Raw genomic sequence first — 16,903 nt, 5'->3', positions numbered from 1 at the left:
TTTTATGATTATCAATTCTCCCCCCCCCCCCCGTAATGTTACCGTGTCATTAATTTGCGTTGAAACAGTCACATCGTTTGTAAAGCCGAGAAAATTTCCTTTTCTTTTTTTTTTGAAAATTTGTTCCTTCATTAGCACCGTAACGTCTCAACTGGGGACACGCGAATTGTCTTCGCCACAGCGAAGAATTGCTGCACAAAACTCGATGTTTCTGTCTTTTATTTACTGGTATTTCATCAAATATCAGAGATGTTTGTCATTTAAAGGCACTTTCAAGTCATATTTTGGAATTATGCAATTTATTTCGATATCGCTTAGAGTAACGTCCCAACATACCGGCGTATCGAAGATTGCGCTTGCTACTGAGCTTGGCAGCGCAAACTAGTGCTTCGATCACCTCCGAGTTTCTTCTATGATCGACTTTATGCGTAAAAACAACGAAAATTTTCCTTATTTATTCATTTTTATGCATGTCCACTCGGGAAGAGTAACGTCCCAACATTTTTAGAAATCAGGTGATATTGTGAAATAGACATGCCAGCTTATCTTTTCCTTATCTGAACCAGTTTACCGATGTGTTGGCCTATCTAAAACACATGAAAAACCAAGCCTAGCGAGTACTTTATTTTTCGACCCCTTTGTCCAAGTCTTAACCGGAATGGCCCAAATACGAATTGGAATATAGCGAAATTCCATAAAGATTTGACCCAACATACCGGTACTAAGAATATCTGGCTTCCAATGCCTAGAAATGGGCCACATCATGCGTCTTCCAAATGAGTGCCAGTTGGTAAACTGTCATAAAGTCATTTTCATAAGGTGTTAATTATTTTGAAGTCCACCTATATGTTTTAAGCAACCTCATAATAGAATAGCCTTTAATTAAAAAAAAACCCAAAACAAACAAACAAACCGTTCGGCAGGAGGCAAGGTCATGCAGGGCGACCTGACGGAGGGAGAGAGATTAGAAGAGGGAGACGGGTGGAATCGACTAGAAGTGGTGTGATTTATTGATTAAAAAGTGAACTTTTCTGATTTATTATATTTTGTGTGTGTGTGTTGGGGGGGGGGGTGACTGAGGTTGACCAACGAGTATTAGACCCTTGTACTATTTTCGTTAAAACGTAGTCCAACACAACTGCAGGCAAAAAAAGGCTATCTACGTATAACTCGACAATGAAAAAAACACCAAAGAATAAGTAATTTCACAGAAGGTTTAATGGCAATTTGACAGATTTATTAATTTCCTGATAGCATACATTATCCCATCAAATGACAATGTGTTTATTTTTTTCAACTGTTGAACATGTCGCTCACAACCCATGAACGAGGCATGAAGACGGCATATCATATATCAAGCCATTTTCCAGTATAATCTGCTCATCCCCACTCTCTTTCTCTCTCCCATCCCTCCATGGTTTGGAGATCGAGAGGCTCTTGTAATCACCTTTGCATTACTAACTTACGCTCCAGTGGGACTTAGAATTTGCACAAAAGACTACTCTGGGATATCGGAGGTTGACTAGAATTTTGTCAACCTGGGGGGGGGGGGGGGGGCTGGGGTTCATAGGCTTATTTTGTCTTACATGTAGAAATCAATTTACATCGCCAGAATGTAATCCAACGAGAATAGGGGAACGGAGCTTTAAGAAAAGATTCCTTCGTGATATTAAACAAAATTATTTATTCCTTGATAGCAAATTTAACGTTTCTAGTAGTTCCAGCATAACCATGGAGTAAAAGTAGTTTTATGAAGACATCTCGAGTGGGAATTTCCACCCCGGCCCCCTCTCTCTCCCTCTCTTTAATACATCTTCAGCTCGCCCCTTGGAGTACGGCTGGGGGTGTGTATTGACGCAAAAACTCTTCCACACTCCGTCATGAAAAAGAGAATCAATGATACAGGTTTGTGTCGAATGAACAAAACAAAAATAAACATTATTCGGCCGATCGGTCAGACCATAGATAAGCATAGCAACATACATTTAACAATACTAAATCATATTCAAGAAATGCATGCAAATGAAAAAAAAAATTGACAAAGCGTCACTCAATTATTATGACAGCAGCAGCCGGGGGGGGGGTACCCATTCTGCTGTGTCCGAAATTCGTCGAAAAGTCAGTTATAGAATTGATCATATTCTGTCAAATGAATCTAAAACTTCGAGATAATATATTCAAAACGCGACAAAACCCGAGTGATCACAATGAGAGGTACGTGAAGAGGTGGGGGGGGGGGGGGGGGGTACGTGAGATCGAGTATCAACGAGAAATTAACCCCTGCGAGTGTGCTCCACATGCATTACTAATAGTATGCATTACACGTATCGTGTGTGTGTGCATACAGCATGCAAAGCTGTGTATACGCGCTCTATCTATAAATAGAAAATATGAATACTAATTAGGTGAAATCGTATGCTGCGCGTACACCGTATACGTGCATGCTAGATTGCATACAGAAATGCATACACGTAGATATTCTATGGAGCTAGGGCCCCGGCCAGGGGTTTGATTTTAGTGCCCATGTATATATGGGCATGGCCTGCATGTATTCGCCCTAAATTTAATCATCTATTATATTTTGTGTTACCCTCATACACTACATTTCCTAGTTTTGCAATAACCAAGACGTGCCATTTCACTAAATAAGACCTTTGTATATTTTCCCTTTATTCATTCATTGAATTAATTAGCTTAATGCAAGTTTTATTACCCCTACAAACTGACACTAAATAATGTTCATGTAACATGATCATTAATTTATGCATTCTGCTCTTGCTTCGCTCTCGCATTATTTATTTGAGGCTATATTTTTTGGGAGGGCAGTTAAAATCTCAAATTTTCATAAGACATAACAAAAAGCCTTATATGCTTCCCACTTGATCATTAATTTACTTTCTTAGACTTTCTTTAATTAATGCACTGTATGCACAAACGTATTCATGTTTACCGTTTTTCAATGCATGTGAATAAAAATGATTTAGAATTTATATTTCATTAATCAGGAATGTTGCACGAACAGTCCATCTACATTTCAACCTTCATTCATCGTCACTCCTGTATAATTGGAAAATATGTCAAATGGTTCAGTTGTCATTTTAAAAGATGTAAAACTAAAATTAAGGACAACCCAGGGCCTTAGGCCCTATCTTTATTTGCATACTTGTTCTTATTGATTTAATTCATTTTCGATTCTTGTGAGATCTCATTTCATACCATTATCATTGTTGCCATTATTACACGATGGATCATTGGTCTTAACTAAGGCCCGTCGATGGATCATGAACTAAAGGCCCGACGAAGGATCATTGGTCTTTTATAAGGCCTGACGAAGGATCAGATTGCCATTGATAAAGTAAGTACATGTACCAAAGGGTGGGGGGATGGGGGTGACATTTGTGTAATAAGAATTCACGTACGTTTTAGGGGGCAAGATGGCATATAAAGGGCAAGATCTGGAAGCTTGGAGCGCGCGATCATGAACATCATCAAAATGGAGATTCACGATCGACAGTAAATTATAATTGGGGGGGGGGGGGTATGATAGCGCAGGCCTTTCCCCGGCCCCTATAAGATCGGAGGGTCGTTAGTCGTAAAAGTAGAGGGTCGTATCGTTCGTTTAAGGACAAGCCTACCCCAACTAAAAAATATTTGAAAAAAGAGAAAAATCTAAAAGCATAACATTGAAAATGACATCAAAATCGGATATAAAATAGTTATGAAATTTCAAAGTTTCGCTTAATTTCACATAACACTTGTATGCACATCCTGGTCGGTATGCAAACGACGAGACTGATGACGTCATCCACTCACTATTTCTTTGTATTTTATTATACGAAATATGAAATATTCTAAATTTCTCCTCATTGTCAAGTGAAACAGTGATCAATTCCTCCCATGTGGAATTACAATATGGTTCGGTCAAGTCGGTCAAATCTGTAAAAAAAAAAATAATTATTGTATAATTATTCAAACCATTTAGTGAGTGATGGACATCATGGACTGACCCATTTGCATGTCACCGAGTTGTGCACATCACCGTTTTGTGAAAAATAAGCGAAATTTTAAAATACCACAACTTTCTTATTTTACATCCAATTTTGATGAAATTTTCAGTGTTAGGCTAGTTTGATTTTTCTCTATTTATTAAAATCAACATTTTGCTGGGGTGGACTTCACCTTCAATTATAAGGAAAGGAGTGTCGCTAAACAAATAGTAGAGGGTCGCCGGTCATAAGAGTGTCGCTATAAAGTACGAGAAGACTGTTACATAGTCATCATCATGTTAAAGGGGGTCGCTATTCATAATCAAAGAAGAGGATCGCTAGCAAACAGTTATAACATGGAAAAGCTTAGCTAGGTTTAATATTCATAAGGGTCGCCAGTAGTAAAACATAGACACGATAGACTCGTAATATATAGTCATAACAGAAGAGGGTCGCAAGTCATTAAAGCAGAAGGGGATCGCAGGTCATTAATAGTATTAGTAATGCCAGAGGTCACCAGTCACAATATTTATGGGGGTGACTTAAACTATATTTTCCCCAATAAGACATCTCAAAAGGTCTAAGTTAATTACAAATGCAAGGTCAAAGCGCGAGCTCTTTTTGGATACTTCATTTTTCAGACCTGAAAATTTGAAACAACGCAATTGGCCGTAAATTCTTATTCATAGACTTAAAGACATTATGAAGAGAATAACTTGGCCATTGATATGAGCATGAAGAATAATTAGGGATGCACCATTAGATATCCAGGGGGGCTGGAAGTTAAAAAACAAAACTTGTTAAATGAGCAAAAAAAATCTTGACTCGCCATCAGAGTAAAAAAAAAATTGGTCCACTGATAAATCATATGAAAGGGGCAAAAACTGCTCGTGCTTCGCGCTCGCATTATTCATTTATTTGAGCCTAGTATTTCGGGGGGAGGGGGTTACTCAGTGTGTTCCTTATGTAAAGGCGCTTAAAATCTCAAATTTTCATATCACATAAAAATCGTCTTATAGGCTTCCCATCACTTGCATCAAGATATCAATCCTTTTCATTACAAAAAGTACATAGAATGTCCTGTTTGGGGGTCTAAACCTTAAAAAATAGCACACACTTTCCGCTCATATTAGATCATGGTTACAAAACTAAGTGTTTAGAATGTCCGGTCATGAAATCGAGTTTTCAAAGGAGGTAAAGAAAAGGTAAATTGCCGATTCGTCCATTGCCAACACATCTTCTCACGTCCATCAACATTACGTCTAACAATCATTATAGGTCAATGACCATAATGTGCTATCAACATTTAGTCTAATCACCAGTTAGTCTATGACCATTTCGTCTAACCAGTTGGATTAATACTCGTTGATTTCCATTCGTTTTGCCGAATAAACATTTTAGACCAATTGTATAAAGAAATGACTTTTGGACTAACTGGTTATTAGACGAAATGGCAATTATACCATGCGTATATTTTGACAACTGATGGTAGACAAACTTCTATTATACGAGTTGGTAATTTGACGAACTAGTATTTGACTTAATGAAATTTTTTTTTGACTAAAGCTACTTAGCGCCCCTCTTAGTATAATGAGCAGTGACCCTCTTCATTGATTATTATTAAAGGTCAAGTCCACCCCAGAAAATGTTGATTTGAATAAATAGAGAAAAATCGAACGAGCACAACGCTGAAATTTCATCAAAATCAGATGTTAAATAAGAAAGTAATGACATATTAAGGTTTCGCTTATTTTCACAAAATATAGTGATGATATGCACAATTAAGTGACATGCAAATGAGACAGACGATGATGTCCATCACTGTTTTTTTATTGTTTGAATTATACAATATTTATTTTTTAAACAGATTTGGCAATAAGGACCAACCATATAGTATTAATCAATGCTAACTCCACATGTTCAGAGAGGAATTGATTGCTGTTTCAGTTGACAATGAGGAAAATAGTTCATATAATGAAATACAAAATAGTGAGTGGATGACGTCATCAGTCTTCTCATTTGCATATCGACCAGGATATTTTTTTCGTAAAATTAAGTGTAACTATAAAATGCCACAACTTTTTTTTTACATCCGATTTCGAGGAAATTTTCAGTGCTATGCTTGTTTGAATTTTCTCTTTTTATTCAAACCAACTTTTGTTGTGGTGGACTTCTCCTTTGAATAAAGATCATTATTAATTTCGTCTCCCGAAAAATTCCCTTTAAAAATGTCAAGCTCATCAGAGAGAGAAGGGAGGGGCAACGTCTTCCGTCCCAAGTGATCGCAGTTTCGCACTCGAATGGGGGCCCGGGAATGGGTGTATATTTTTTTCCTTCAAATTTACGGGGTGTGCCTCCCCCCCTCCCCCTCCTTTGATCCGTGCCTGCAATGGAATTTGTCATCTAGGGCAAAAAGATGTTGAAATAATAAAAAGTGTTCCTGTCAGCTGATGATTCCGAACAGGAAAATGACAAGCCTTCATGTTGTTTCATGTTGTTTCTTACCTTAGAATGTCCAGTGGAATCTGTTCCTTCCCCGTCGTCGAACCAGGGACGTCTGTTAGTCCCTGGTCTCATGTCCCCGGTTACATGTAAATTAATGATCCATCGTAGGGCCTGAGTTCAAGCCAAGTAGAGTTCTGTTAAATTACCTTAAAAGTATACTTGGCGGATGTCACTACCATTAATTGGATAGTGGACAACATCCGCGAGAAAAAAAAAATCATGAACAAGGCTTATAGCTGTTTATCGTTGTTAGGCGGGTGCACGAATTCAGCCAAAACACAAAGAACGAGAAAACAGCCCCGGGCTGAAAATATTTAGATCTAGATGAATAGAATAAAATTCAGGGCCAAATGCTGAAAAGTTCATTAGAATCGGATAAGTTATTGAACTTCAACGATTTGCATCCCCCGGGTACTCTGGTGAAACAATTCTTGGCATGTCTTCATGAATATTCATTCGGTGGGCTGATTATGTCACATACTTTCCTTTTTCTTATGTCATTACATGAAATCATAATTGTTTCATTTTTCATTATGTAAATGATGTGTCTCAATTATTATGAAATACGTTGCAGTAAGAAATACATAATGCACGTAATCAGTTATCAGTCCAATTGTTTAAGTCCTTGGTAGGAAACTTTTGAATTTATAGTACACCTAATTTTCATATAATAAAATACAAAAGAGCAAGACAGTGGGGATATGGCATCATCAGCCCAAGGCTAATGAATATTCATGAAGACGAGCCTAGAGCTGTTTCACCAGAATAATGCAAATCTTTAATTGTTATCTGATTTTGATCAAATTTTCAGCATTTAGCTATTTGAATTTTATTCTTTTTAGTGAAATATGTCCAGCCTGGAGCATCCCTTCAATCACGAAGGCCTAAATTGTAAATAGAGGACGTCATTTGCAAAATTGATGGAAGCGTGGCATTTAGTTTATTCTATCTTATACCTCGGTCACATTTGCTCCACGGCGGCCGTCGAGAACGGCATTTTTATTCATACCACATATGTAGCTATTCCAAAAAAATGTGACCGAGATATTAATCGTAATAATGGCAAAAAATGTGAGGTACTAGTGATAGGCCTGGGAGTAAACATCGATTGATCGAATGGTTCGAATGGCTTGCCGCCAATCGCTAATCGATTAGCAAAATTTACACGAATCGAATGTAATCGAATTTAATCCCACCTGGCCTTCCATGCCCTCGATACACAATGTATGTTGTATGCATAGGTGTATAATAACTCTATGGTTGCATGTCTATGTGCTTAAAACAGAAAGTACACACACACAAGGAGCTGACTTGAGCCAATATGTGATTGGACATTCAATGGCCAATGAAACTTCTGGGATCGAGGTCGTGACTCCAGAAAAAATTGACCCCTCCCCATCTCTGTGTATGGGTGAGCATGGTGTGAGTGAGAGAGAGAAAGGATAGCGGTGGGAATTCTTTCACGTTTCAAAACAATGCAATCTCTTTTAGCCTCTCCCTCACACAATCAAAATAACATTCCAACACGCGCCATCACCTAATTTTAGATGTCGACTAGTTTCCCAAAACAGACCCAGTTATAGGTTTAAATGATCAGAAATTGTAATTCTGAGAGGTATTTCAATTGAAAAATATTTTGCAAAATATTTTGAACATCATGGGCAGAGTACCACATGTGAGGGTTGGGGCGAGGTATGGGCAATGAATGAAATTTTACAATAAGTAAAAAGCACCACATGCGTGTCTGTCTCAAAGAATACTTCATGAATGAGTTGTTTACAGAGATGTAAATTGGACCCAAGACTATAGGCTGATTCATTCATATGCAGGGGTGTTGCACTTGGAGGGATGCATAATACAAGGATTGATTTGGGATAGATTTTCATTGGAACAATAAAGTGAAAGTTTTAATCTAATTCCATATAGTTTCTTTTGAAATAGAAATCAAAGAGAAGGGGAATACTTGGCTTACTTTAATTTATAAGGAATAGATGTACTCTACCCTACATCAGATGTTCAATAATTGAAAAACCCTATTCGGGAGGTCTTCACAAGTAGGTCAACTAACTATTGGCTTAGAAAACGTGATTTCCGACGAACAATCGAATGGTTCGATTGTTTTTTCAGGAACTATAAATCGAATAGTAAAATTGACATTCGTCCCAGGCCGAAACTTGTGGCTCGTCAGAGTGCCCCCCTGCCCCCCCCCCCACCCCCCGTAGGTACGCTAGTGATTACGATACGTAGACTGCAAAAGAGTAATATTCAAAATTCAAAGATAAAATCCCAAATTCCAACGAGGATATACCGGTATTTTAGAGTCGGAAATTAATAGAGGAGTGATTGCATCTTGGCCTGAGCTAACAAAGTCAGGGAATGGTAGGCAAGTTTCTTACAATTGCTTTATTATTGGTATTCGAGCCAAGCGATTGTCATCGCCTTTGAATTGATATGGATTGGGGAGCGACTACATAACAGTGCAGTACTACGAACTAGCTAGCGTCGAATCCATCGGTACTGCAGCGCTAGCTAGTGCAGCAGGCCTGGCCTCCCGCTGATATCTGCTCAGTGCAGTGCATGCAGAGCAGATCGGCGGCCGGAACGAAGCGGAAAAAATTAGTGCAGTAGCGTACTACGAGCTAGCTATCTAGCGTGGAATCCATCGCTACTGCGGCGCTAGTGCAGCAGGGCTGGCCTCCCGCTGATACCTGCTCAGTGCATGCTGTGCGTGCAGATCGCCGGAACGAAGCGGACAAAATTAGTTCTCCATCGTTCCGCCGATTTTTGGCTCCTCCCACTTTTCGACTCTGCCAAGGAGGTGGGGCTAAAATCGTCCACCGTTCCGACGCAGGATCCTGCAGGCGGATGGAGGAGAACGCCATCGATAATAAAAATACGGTCCCTTATATGGGTGACATATCATCAAGTCATTGTATTTTTCAGGGCCTGAGCTGAAGATGAGGGTAATGTACATGTTATAAGGGCTACATATCATCAAGTTCGTATTTTCAGGGCCTGAGCTGTAGATGAGGGTAATGTGTACATGTATGTGGTAAGGGCTACATATCATTGAGATATTGTATTTTTCAGGGCCTGAGCTGTAGATGAGGGTAGTGTAAATCCTATAAGGGCTACATGTCATATTTTTCAAGGCAAGTCCATGCCACTGATATCCATAAGTTGGATGGAGCTCGCTGTGCTGCGCATGCCTGACGTTGAAGCAAAGGAATAGTACTGTGCACAATTAACAGTATATGGGGCTGTACCAACGTGTAGTAAACAATGCGCACATGCAGTAGAAAAGAGTGTGGAACTTTGACCTTGTGACCTTTTTGAGTACGTTTTTGGGCTTCAAAAGAGCGCATTGTAGCTGTATCCACCTGTTGATAGCGATGGTCCATGCTAACTTATAAAGAGCAGACCACTTTAGTCGCGACATGGAAAGATAAAATAGCCTGATCTTTGACCTTCGAGTGCACATACACATCTTGTCTTATCATGTTCTCTTTATTGCTAGGCTTTCCAATATACATGCACCTTATGTTGGGCAATATTAATTAATCTAAGTATGCTCTCCTTTTGCAAATGAATGTCGCTTTTCAGATGTTTAATACTAGTACATAGGATAATTCTTGTGAATTTCCAGCAAGATCCTTTATAATTATTCAGACCTGTGAGTGACCAAGTGATTTAAAGGGATGGTTTAATGTCGTTCAGGATCTTTTTTTTTTCCAGGAGCTAATGCTGTTATCCTAATATCAAACAGGCCAGACAGTAATCACCCGAGTTTTCGGTCACCTGTTTGCCATTTTGTTGAATACATGCACAATCATAAGCATCCATATGGATGGTTACATCAACACTGTAGGCTATAAAGGAAAAAATAATCACTCTTTTTTTACTTATTGCAATGCATGTACATGTATATTATGCAAATGAAAAATAATATTTTTGGGGTTTCCTCTTCAACATTATTGTAGCACTATGAGCATGTACATGTTGTGCCCCACAGCTCAGATTTTTTTTCAAACCTCCATCCAAATCTCTTTTAAATTTAAGCTTTTAAATTTGTCATAGAGACTGGAGTATGGCAAGCTAAGTGAGTTTTTGAATAATTTCAACAAATTTAATTATTTAATGCTGATGTCAGTTAAAATATAAATGTATATGCATGAATATTACTCAGCACACTATGCTAGTGCAAGGTTTATATTTCGACACAATTAAAATTTAGAATTACATTATGAGAAGTTTCACATACCTATTGAGTCACATTTTGGCATTTCATATTCCAATCATACATGAGGTTCATGTTATTTGACACTACTTCCCTGTTACTATTAGGTGATGCTGCTATTACAATTATTATTTTGGCATTACATGTAGATAATTGAATGGGAGTGTGTTTTTTTTAACACAGAATGTGACCAGATTTGGCCATTATCAGTCTAATAAGTTATTTGATATACTTTGGAATAAGCAAGGAATATAGATAAACTGATAAATCGTTGCACAATAATATGTACTTAATTTTACATGTCTACAGAGCTGGAAGAAGGGGGGGGGGATCTAGATGTGCATGGATCTACATTGTACATGTAGGAGACCTTGTGTCCCATGGTATTTTTGCAATGCTGTTCCTTGTTTCATTTTCATATGTATATGCATACTTTCCACCCATTTCTATGGTAAATTATATGATGTGCTTATATTGCATATAATGTATTTTCTATCCTAAAATATTAAAGACGACTTGTACTATTTGAACAAGTGACTGGATTGTGTAATGTATGTAGGGCGGTGGTTGTACATTGTAGAAGCGAGATTTAAAAGTTTGTACTTCTGCCTGACTGGCAAAGATAACTGAAGAGAAGTGACAGTGAATAAGTACTGTGGTAGGTAGTGTTATAGTTAGCCAGGAGTAGAGAGGAAGGAAGGAAGAAAGAAAGTAGGGAAGAAAGAAAGAGGGGAGAGTGAAGCAGAAGAAACGGTGTATACAGAGAGGGAGGGGGAGGAGACAATGAAAGAGAGAGAGGGCAGAAATTGTGACAATGAGCTGGGAGGATGGTGAAAAGAGAAAAAGATTGTAAGAAAAAGGGAGAGAGGAGAGGAGGAATGGATAGGGGGTAAACAGATAAAATGTTTGAGAAATGATCAGTAAGATGCGGCGGGGGGGGGGGGTAAAAAGGGATCAGTGGTAGGAGAGAATAAAGGAACAGAGGAAGGGCAGTTGGGAGACAAAAATAAGAAAAGTGGAAGGGTGTCCGTGTTTGTGTGTGAAAGGGAGAGGGAAAGAGAGAAAGAATGAAAAAGGCGGGTCCTAGCACGAGAAGATAAACAGAGAAAGGAGAAACTAAAGAGGAAAAAAATAACAAAAAGAGGGAATAGGTTAGAGCTGGTGGATGTTTCATAAAGCTGTTAATAAATCAAGAACGTGATGATCCTTTTTTTGTAAATGGTATATTCATTGGCGATGGTTTAGCGCGTAATGAAAGGCTCACCTGTCGTTCTCAAAGTCGCTCCTCAACTTACGAACCGCTTTATGAAACGGCCCACTGGTAAAGCGTTTTATGGAGTGGGGGCAAAGAAAGAAGATGTCGGGAACTCGACAAAGGGGGGAATAGACACACATTTGTGGCGAGACAGAATATTTCGATGGATCGAGGATCTTCAAAAGGACAGAACGAAAAAAAAATCTAGATGTTAACATTTGTGCGCTTGCCTGGATAAAAAAAAACACAGCCGGATACGTTATGTTTTATTAATCTTTATTCACGTTCATTAATCAATATGAAAATAGTGACAAGCTTTTACAGACAGCGTAGTCCATGGACAAGGTTTCCAACATTTCCAAGGCGATTTCGAATCCAGAAACCTCGAAAAGACAGTTCTTGTTTCATAAAACCAATAACCAATGCATGCATTCCATGGTATGTATATTCTGGACTAACCAGATTGCATATTTCAATTAGCTTGCAATAGTACGTGCAAATGATTAAAAAATGTTTTTTTTTTTAAGCCCAAACGATTTTTTAAAAATTAATTCCACGATCACTAAGAACTGCGTTATACGAGGAGTTGTCACTTGATCTAACCATACTTCTTCCAATTCTGTTATCTCCATTAAATAGCTCTCAATCCATACGACAATCTGCGAATAAAAAAAGTGTGAAGATCAGATCAAATTGTATAAGACAAGGATTTACATGGCTTAACCCAACAAATAATCAGAAAACATTTGTATTTTATCACTGAACAATTTATCAGTGCACTGTATTTGAATTAATATTACGTAACAATTTTCTACAAACGTACAAATGGAATGTTAGGAAGTCTATCGCCATTATAGACTTAAATTGTTAAAAATAGAAATATTAGAATATAATTAGCTATTTACAGAGAGTGCATACGGGAATGGATAAGAAATGCCACTTGTGAGAATTACTGCAGTTCCTATAATGTAAATAATAATTAAAATACAAGAGATAAATTGAAATTTGATTTGATAGCCATACCTAGATATGCCACATCTGCTCGCATTTAAATTTACAAAATTAAAGGTAAAACAATGTCGCAATTTACAGTCGTAAAAGTCATAAAACCTGAGTGATTAGCACATTTTATTGATTGATTGCACATTTTATTAAAGATAAACAGATAAGCAATTGAATTTTTGTTTATTTCAATAAATACTCTTGACTATATAAATTCGAAATGACAACAATACAAATATATTTCAGAATCTCATTAAGAAAATAAAGGATATTCTTGAGCATCCCAAAAGTTGGATATGTGCGCTATACAAATACCCTATTTGATTAGACCTACAATTAGGACTAACAGATTCAGATGCATCCATATAATAGTGATAAAATTAATGACAAGCGTGAGTCCCATAGGTCAACCACGTAACCTCGTGTTGGAGTCCCCCAGGGTTACATTACACCCAGACCTATTTACAAGGAAGAGACACAATATTCTCTGGCATGTTGGGGTTGAACATGCCGAATGGAATATAGGGTTTGGGCAGGGGCATGTTGCACAAAGAGTTGTGATCAAATCCAAATCTAAATATCACACGCAACTTGAATTTCAAGCAATGAAATACGCGTATATTAGTGACTTGTGCTTGATTTCTGGGCCCCGTCTTACAAAGAGCTACAATCGATCCGATCAATCACAACTTTATGGACGGCCAGCAACGTCAACATCTAAAAATGCAAACTTGCTCAAAATATTTTCTAGATATGATGTTCATTCATACATATATCGTTCTCTTGAAGATTCAGTGCGATTCTCTTAGCTTTAAGGAGAATTCCCTGTAGAAATAAAATATGACACTGATGGATTTCCATAGAGTTACGATCGATTGGATCAATCGTAACTCTATGTAAAACGGGAACCTGCTGAGCTGCCTTGTAAACCAACTCTCCCTCTCTCTCTCTCTCTCTCTCTCTCTCTCTCTCTCTCTCTCCCTCTCTCTCTCTCTGCAACGTGCTTCAGATGACATAGATTTATCTTCTGACTCGGAGTACGATGGTAGCTAACGTGAGGAGAACCAGCCACCAAGCCGTAGTGGCTACAAACCCGATCCACACCTCAAAGTAACTCATGTCCCAACCTGATAGAAAAGAAAGAAATGAATGGTGAACTTTTTTTTATTCAAGGGGTGCACCTTAAAAAAATATGTGAGAAAGTATTTTGAAAATTTTCACATGAGTATAGTCCATTATGGAATATATCTTTTTCAATAATGAAGTATTTATTAAAAATACATCAAATCAAATATAATTGCAAAAAGAGAATTATTGATATACATGCTATACATGCAATTGCAATTTTTCTATATAATATAAAGATTGGCATCTTTATGAATAGCATTACCACATACAGCTATATGTTTTTTGTCCTTAATATGACAGTCACTTATAAATTATGTTATTTCAGAAAAAAACTCAGAATGTATGTGAGAAAGACCTTTGCCAGCGGGCCTCATTTGAATAGTTGTCCAGTATGCTCTCACCTTTTCAGAGGATTAGTCTGTAATTTGCTCAATTCGTGTTTATTTAATTTATTTGATCATTGTGAACAGAAGTCCCTTATTTTCAATCCTTATGAAAAATAATTCTTCATGTCTTCAATTCTTATATGAATGTTAATCCCTTACGTTCCAATCCTTATATTAGCCCCTTGTGTTCCAATCATTATACCAGTTCCTTTTGTTATCAATCAGTATGGATATTAGTCAGACCGGTAATACCCGTTTACTACACCTGGGTGGAGAGTGGCAAAAACATACCTCTTCCGAGTATTGCTCGTATTCCCTCTGCTGATAAAGTTTGCGGCAATACCAGTGCGATGTAATACAATGGCTCAGGCATTGCTTGAATTGGCCACACAACACCTGTACAGAGAACAGGAATATGGGGAAATAATTAAACGTCTGAGAAAGTATTTATTATCAAAAAGTAGATGATGAAAACGATAGGTACTAGATGAGTGTCATAATTCAGAGACATCAGAGACCCGGCTGAAACGAACAGTTTGTTTCATAAAACGTTCACAGTGTGTTCTCAGTGTGTCCATGGGATTTTGAAGGTGCGTTCATAGTGTGTTCACAGTGTATCCACAGTATCCCCAGTGTGTTCACAATGTGTCTATAGTGTGTCCATCATAGTTTGTTGAGAGTGTGTTCATAGTGTTTTCACAGTGTGTCCACAGTATGTCCAGTGTGTTCACAGTGTGTCAAGAGTGTGTTGACGGTGTGTTCATAGTGTATCCACAGTATCTCCAGTGTGTTCACAGTGTGTCAAGAGTGTGTTGACGGTGTGTTCATAGTGTATCCACAGTATATCCAGTGTGTTTACAGTGTGTCTATAGTGTGTTGACGGTGTGTTCATAGTATGTTCACAATGTGTTCACAGTGTCTTCACAGTGAGTCCATAGTGTGTTGATGATGTGTTCATAGTGTGTCCACCGTATGCCCAGTGTGTCCATAGTGTGTTGACAGTGTGTTCATAGTGTATTCACGGTGTGTCCACAGTATGCCCAGTGTGTTCACAGTGTGTCTATAATGTGTTGACGGTGTGTTCATAGTATGTCCACAGTATGCTTAGAGTGTGTTTAGAGTGTGTTCACAGTGTCTTCAGTGTGTCCATAATGTGTTCGCAGTGTTTCCAAAGTGTGTTTATAGTGTGTTCACTGTGTGTTCGCATTGTGGAACACAATTTGAAATTATCTCCTCACTGTATAATATGGGCATCTTAGCAACGAAAATCACATCTTCGCATACTCCATCATGGAAACACACTGTGCAAGAAACCCACACTGTAGAAGTGTCCACAATATGACATGATCTTCACACTGTTTTAAATTGGAGAATATTAACAGCGGGAGTCGTATCTTCGCATATAGTGTATTATGTGAACACACTGTTAACACATGGTTTAATTGGCACTGTCTTACTTTTAAAAATGGCAACTGATTGATTTAGCTAACATGGCTAATTCAACTCAATGCGGTCCTATATTTCCCAAACTCTTACCGCTGAGGAGAAGAAGGGGGTAGAAAGATCCGAGGGCGAGTTGAATAGCTGTGGATTCCGAGTCACAGAAGGCCGAGATGAGTAGACCAAGAGCCATTCCACATAACCCTTGTAACATCATCATGAGGATAACCAGGAATAAACTGCCCTCGTTTGGAAGCTGAAGAAAAAATAAAAATAAATGCATCTTAATTACTATTCAGCAATCAATTCATTTAAATTAGAATTTTCTTGCAAATTCCGAAAAATACATAAAAAAGATAAATAGATAATTCATTTGAAACAATAAAGAATACACTTAATAATTCATTGCCTACTAACATTGCATCAATGAACACCAATGTGAAGGTGGAAGGGTGCTCCGGACATAAATAGTGACCTCAAGATCTCTTCATTCATATAACTATCCATTAGTTCTTATACGATACCGGACCTACTGTTCTTTGGCCTACACGATATTGGACCCAAATCAACGCGTAATGGTGAGTACTTATATTGTTGATCCTAAGATCTTATACGGCATAAGTTTTATTTCTCACCACTTAATAAATAAACTGCATCGAGAACGGTGACTGTGAAGACAAGTACGGATGTCATATCTGGACATAATGTCTTAGAACTAGGTCATCACTTGATATATGCTTACGATGTTACGACATATTGAAGTACATATACTTCTTATAGGGTATAAGTTTTATTTCTCACCACTTAACCAATGAACTTACCTCAAAGACAGCGAATGTGAAGACAAGTACGAGTGCTATCTGGACAGATATGATGAGGAACTGAGTCATCACATGAGCTATGCTTACTTCGCCTGATCCCACACCTGTATAGTAATTATAGAAAATCATAAAATTCAACGTCA

At 37.9% G+C, this 16,903-nt stretch overlaps 1 protein-coding gene across 1 annotated transcript in view; it reads right to left on the bottom strand.

Annotated features, from left to right (window-relative positions):
- Positions 1–12,242: 12,242 nt before the first annotated feature.
- The window catches only part of LOC129266210 (ABC transporter G family member 20-like), a 34,348-nt gene continuing 29,687 nt past the window's right edge, over positions 12,243–16,903 (bottom strand). Inside the window, exons 18-21 of the mRNA XM_064103787.1 lie at positions 16,761–16,864; positions 16,036–16,195; positions 14,791–14,895; positions 12,243–14,112 (exon numbers count right to left, since the gene is read on the bottom strand). Coding sequence (XP_063959857.1) covers positions 14,006–14,112; positions 14,791–14,895; positions 16,036–16,195; positions 16,761–16,864 — 476 coding nt within the window. The 3' untranslated portion in view covers positions 12,243–14,005. The remainder of the gene's footprint in view (positions 14,113–14,790; positions 14,896–16,035; positions 16,196–16,760; positions 16,865–16,903) is intronic.

The sequence above is a fragment of the Lytechinus pictus genome, chromosome 8 (genome assembly GCF_037042905.1).
Source record: "Lytechinus pictus isolate F3 Inbred chromosome 8, Lp3.0, whole genome shotgun sequence".
NCBI lineage: Eukaryota > Metazoa > Echinodermata > Echinoidea > Temnopleuroida > Toxopneustidae > Lytechinus > Lytechinus pictus.
The sequence above is the reverse complement of the archived record's forward strand: the minus strand, read 5'-3'. Positions and strand labels throughout refer to the sequence as shown.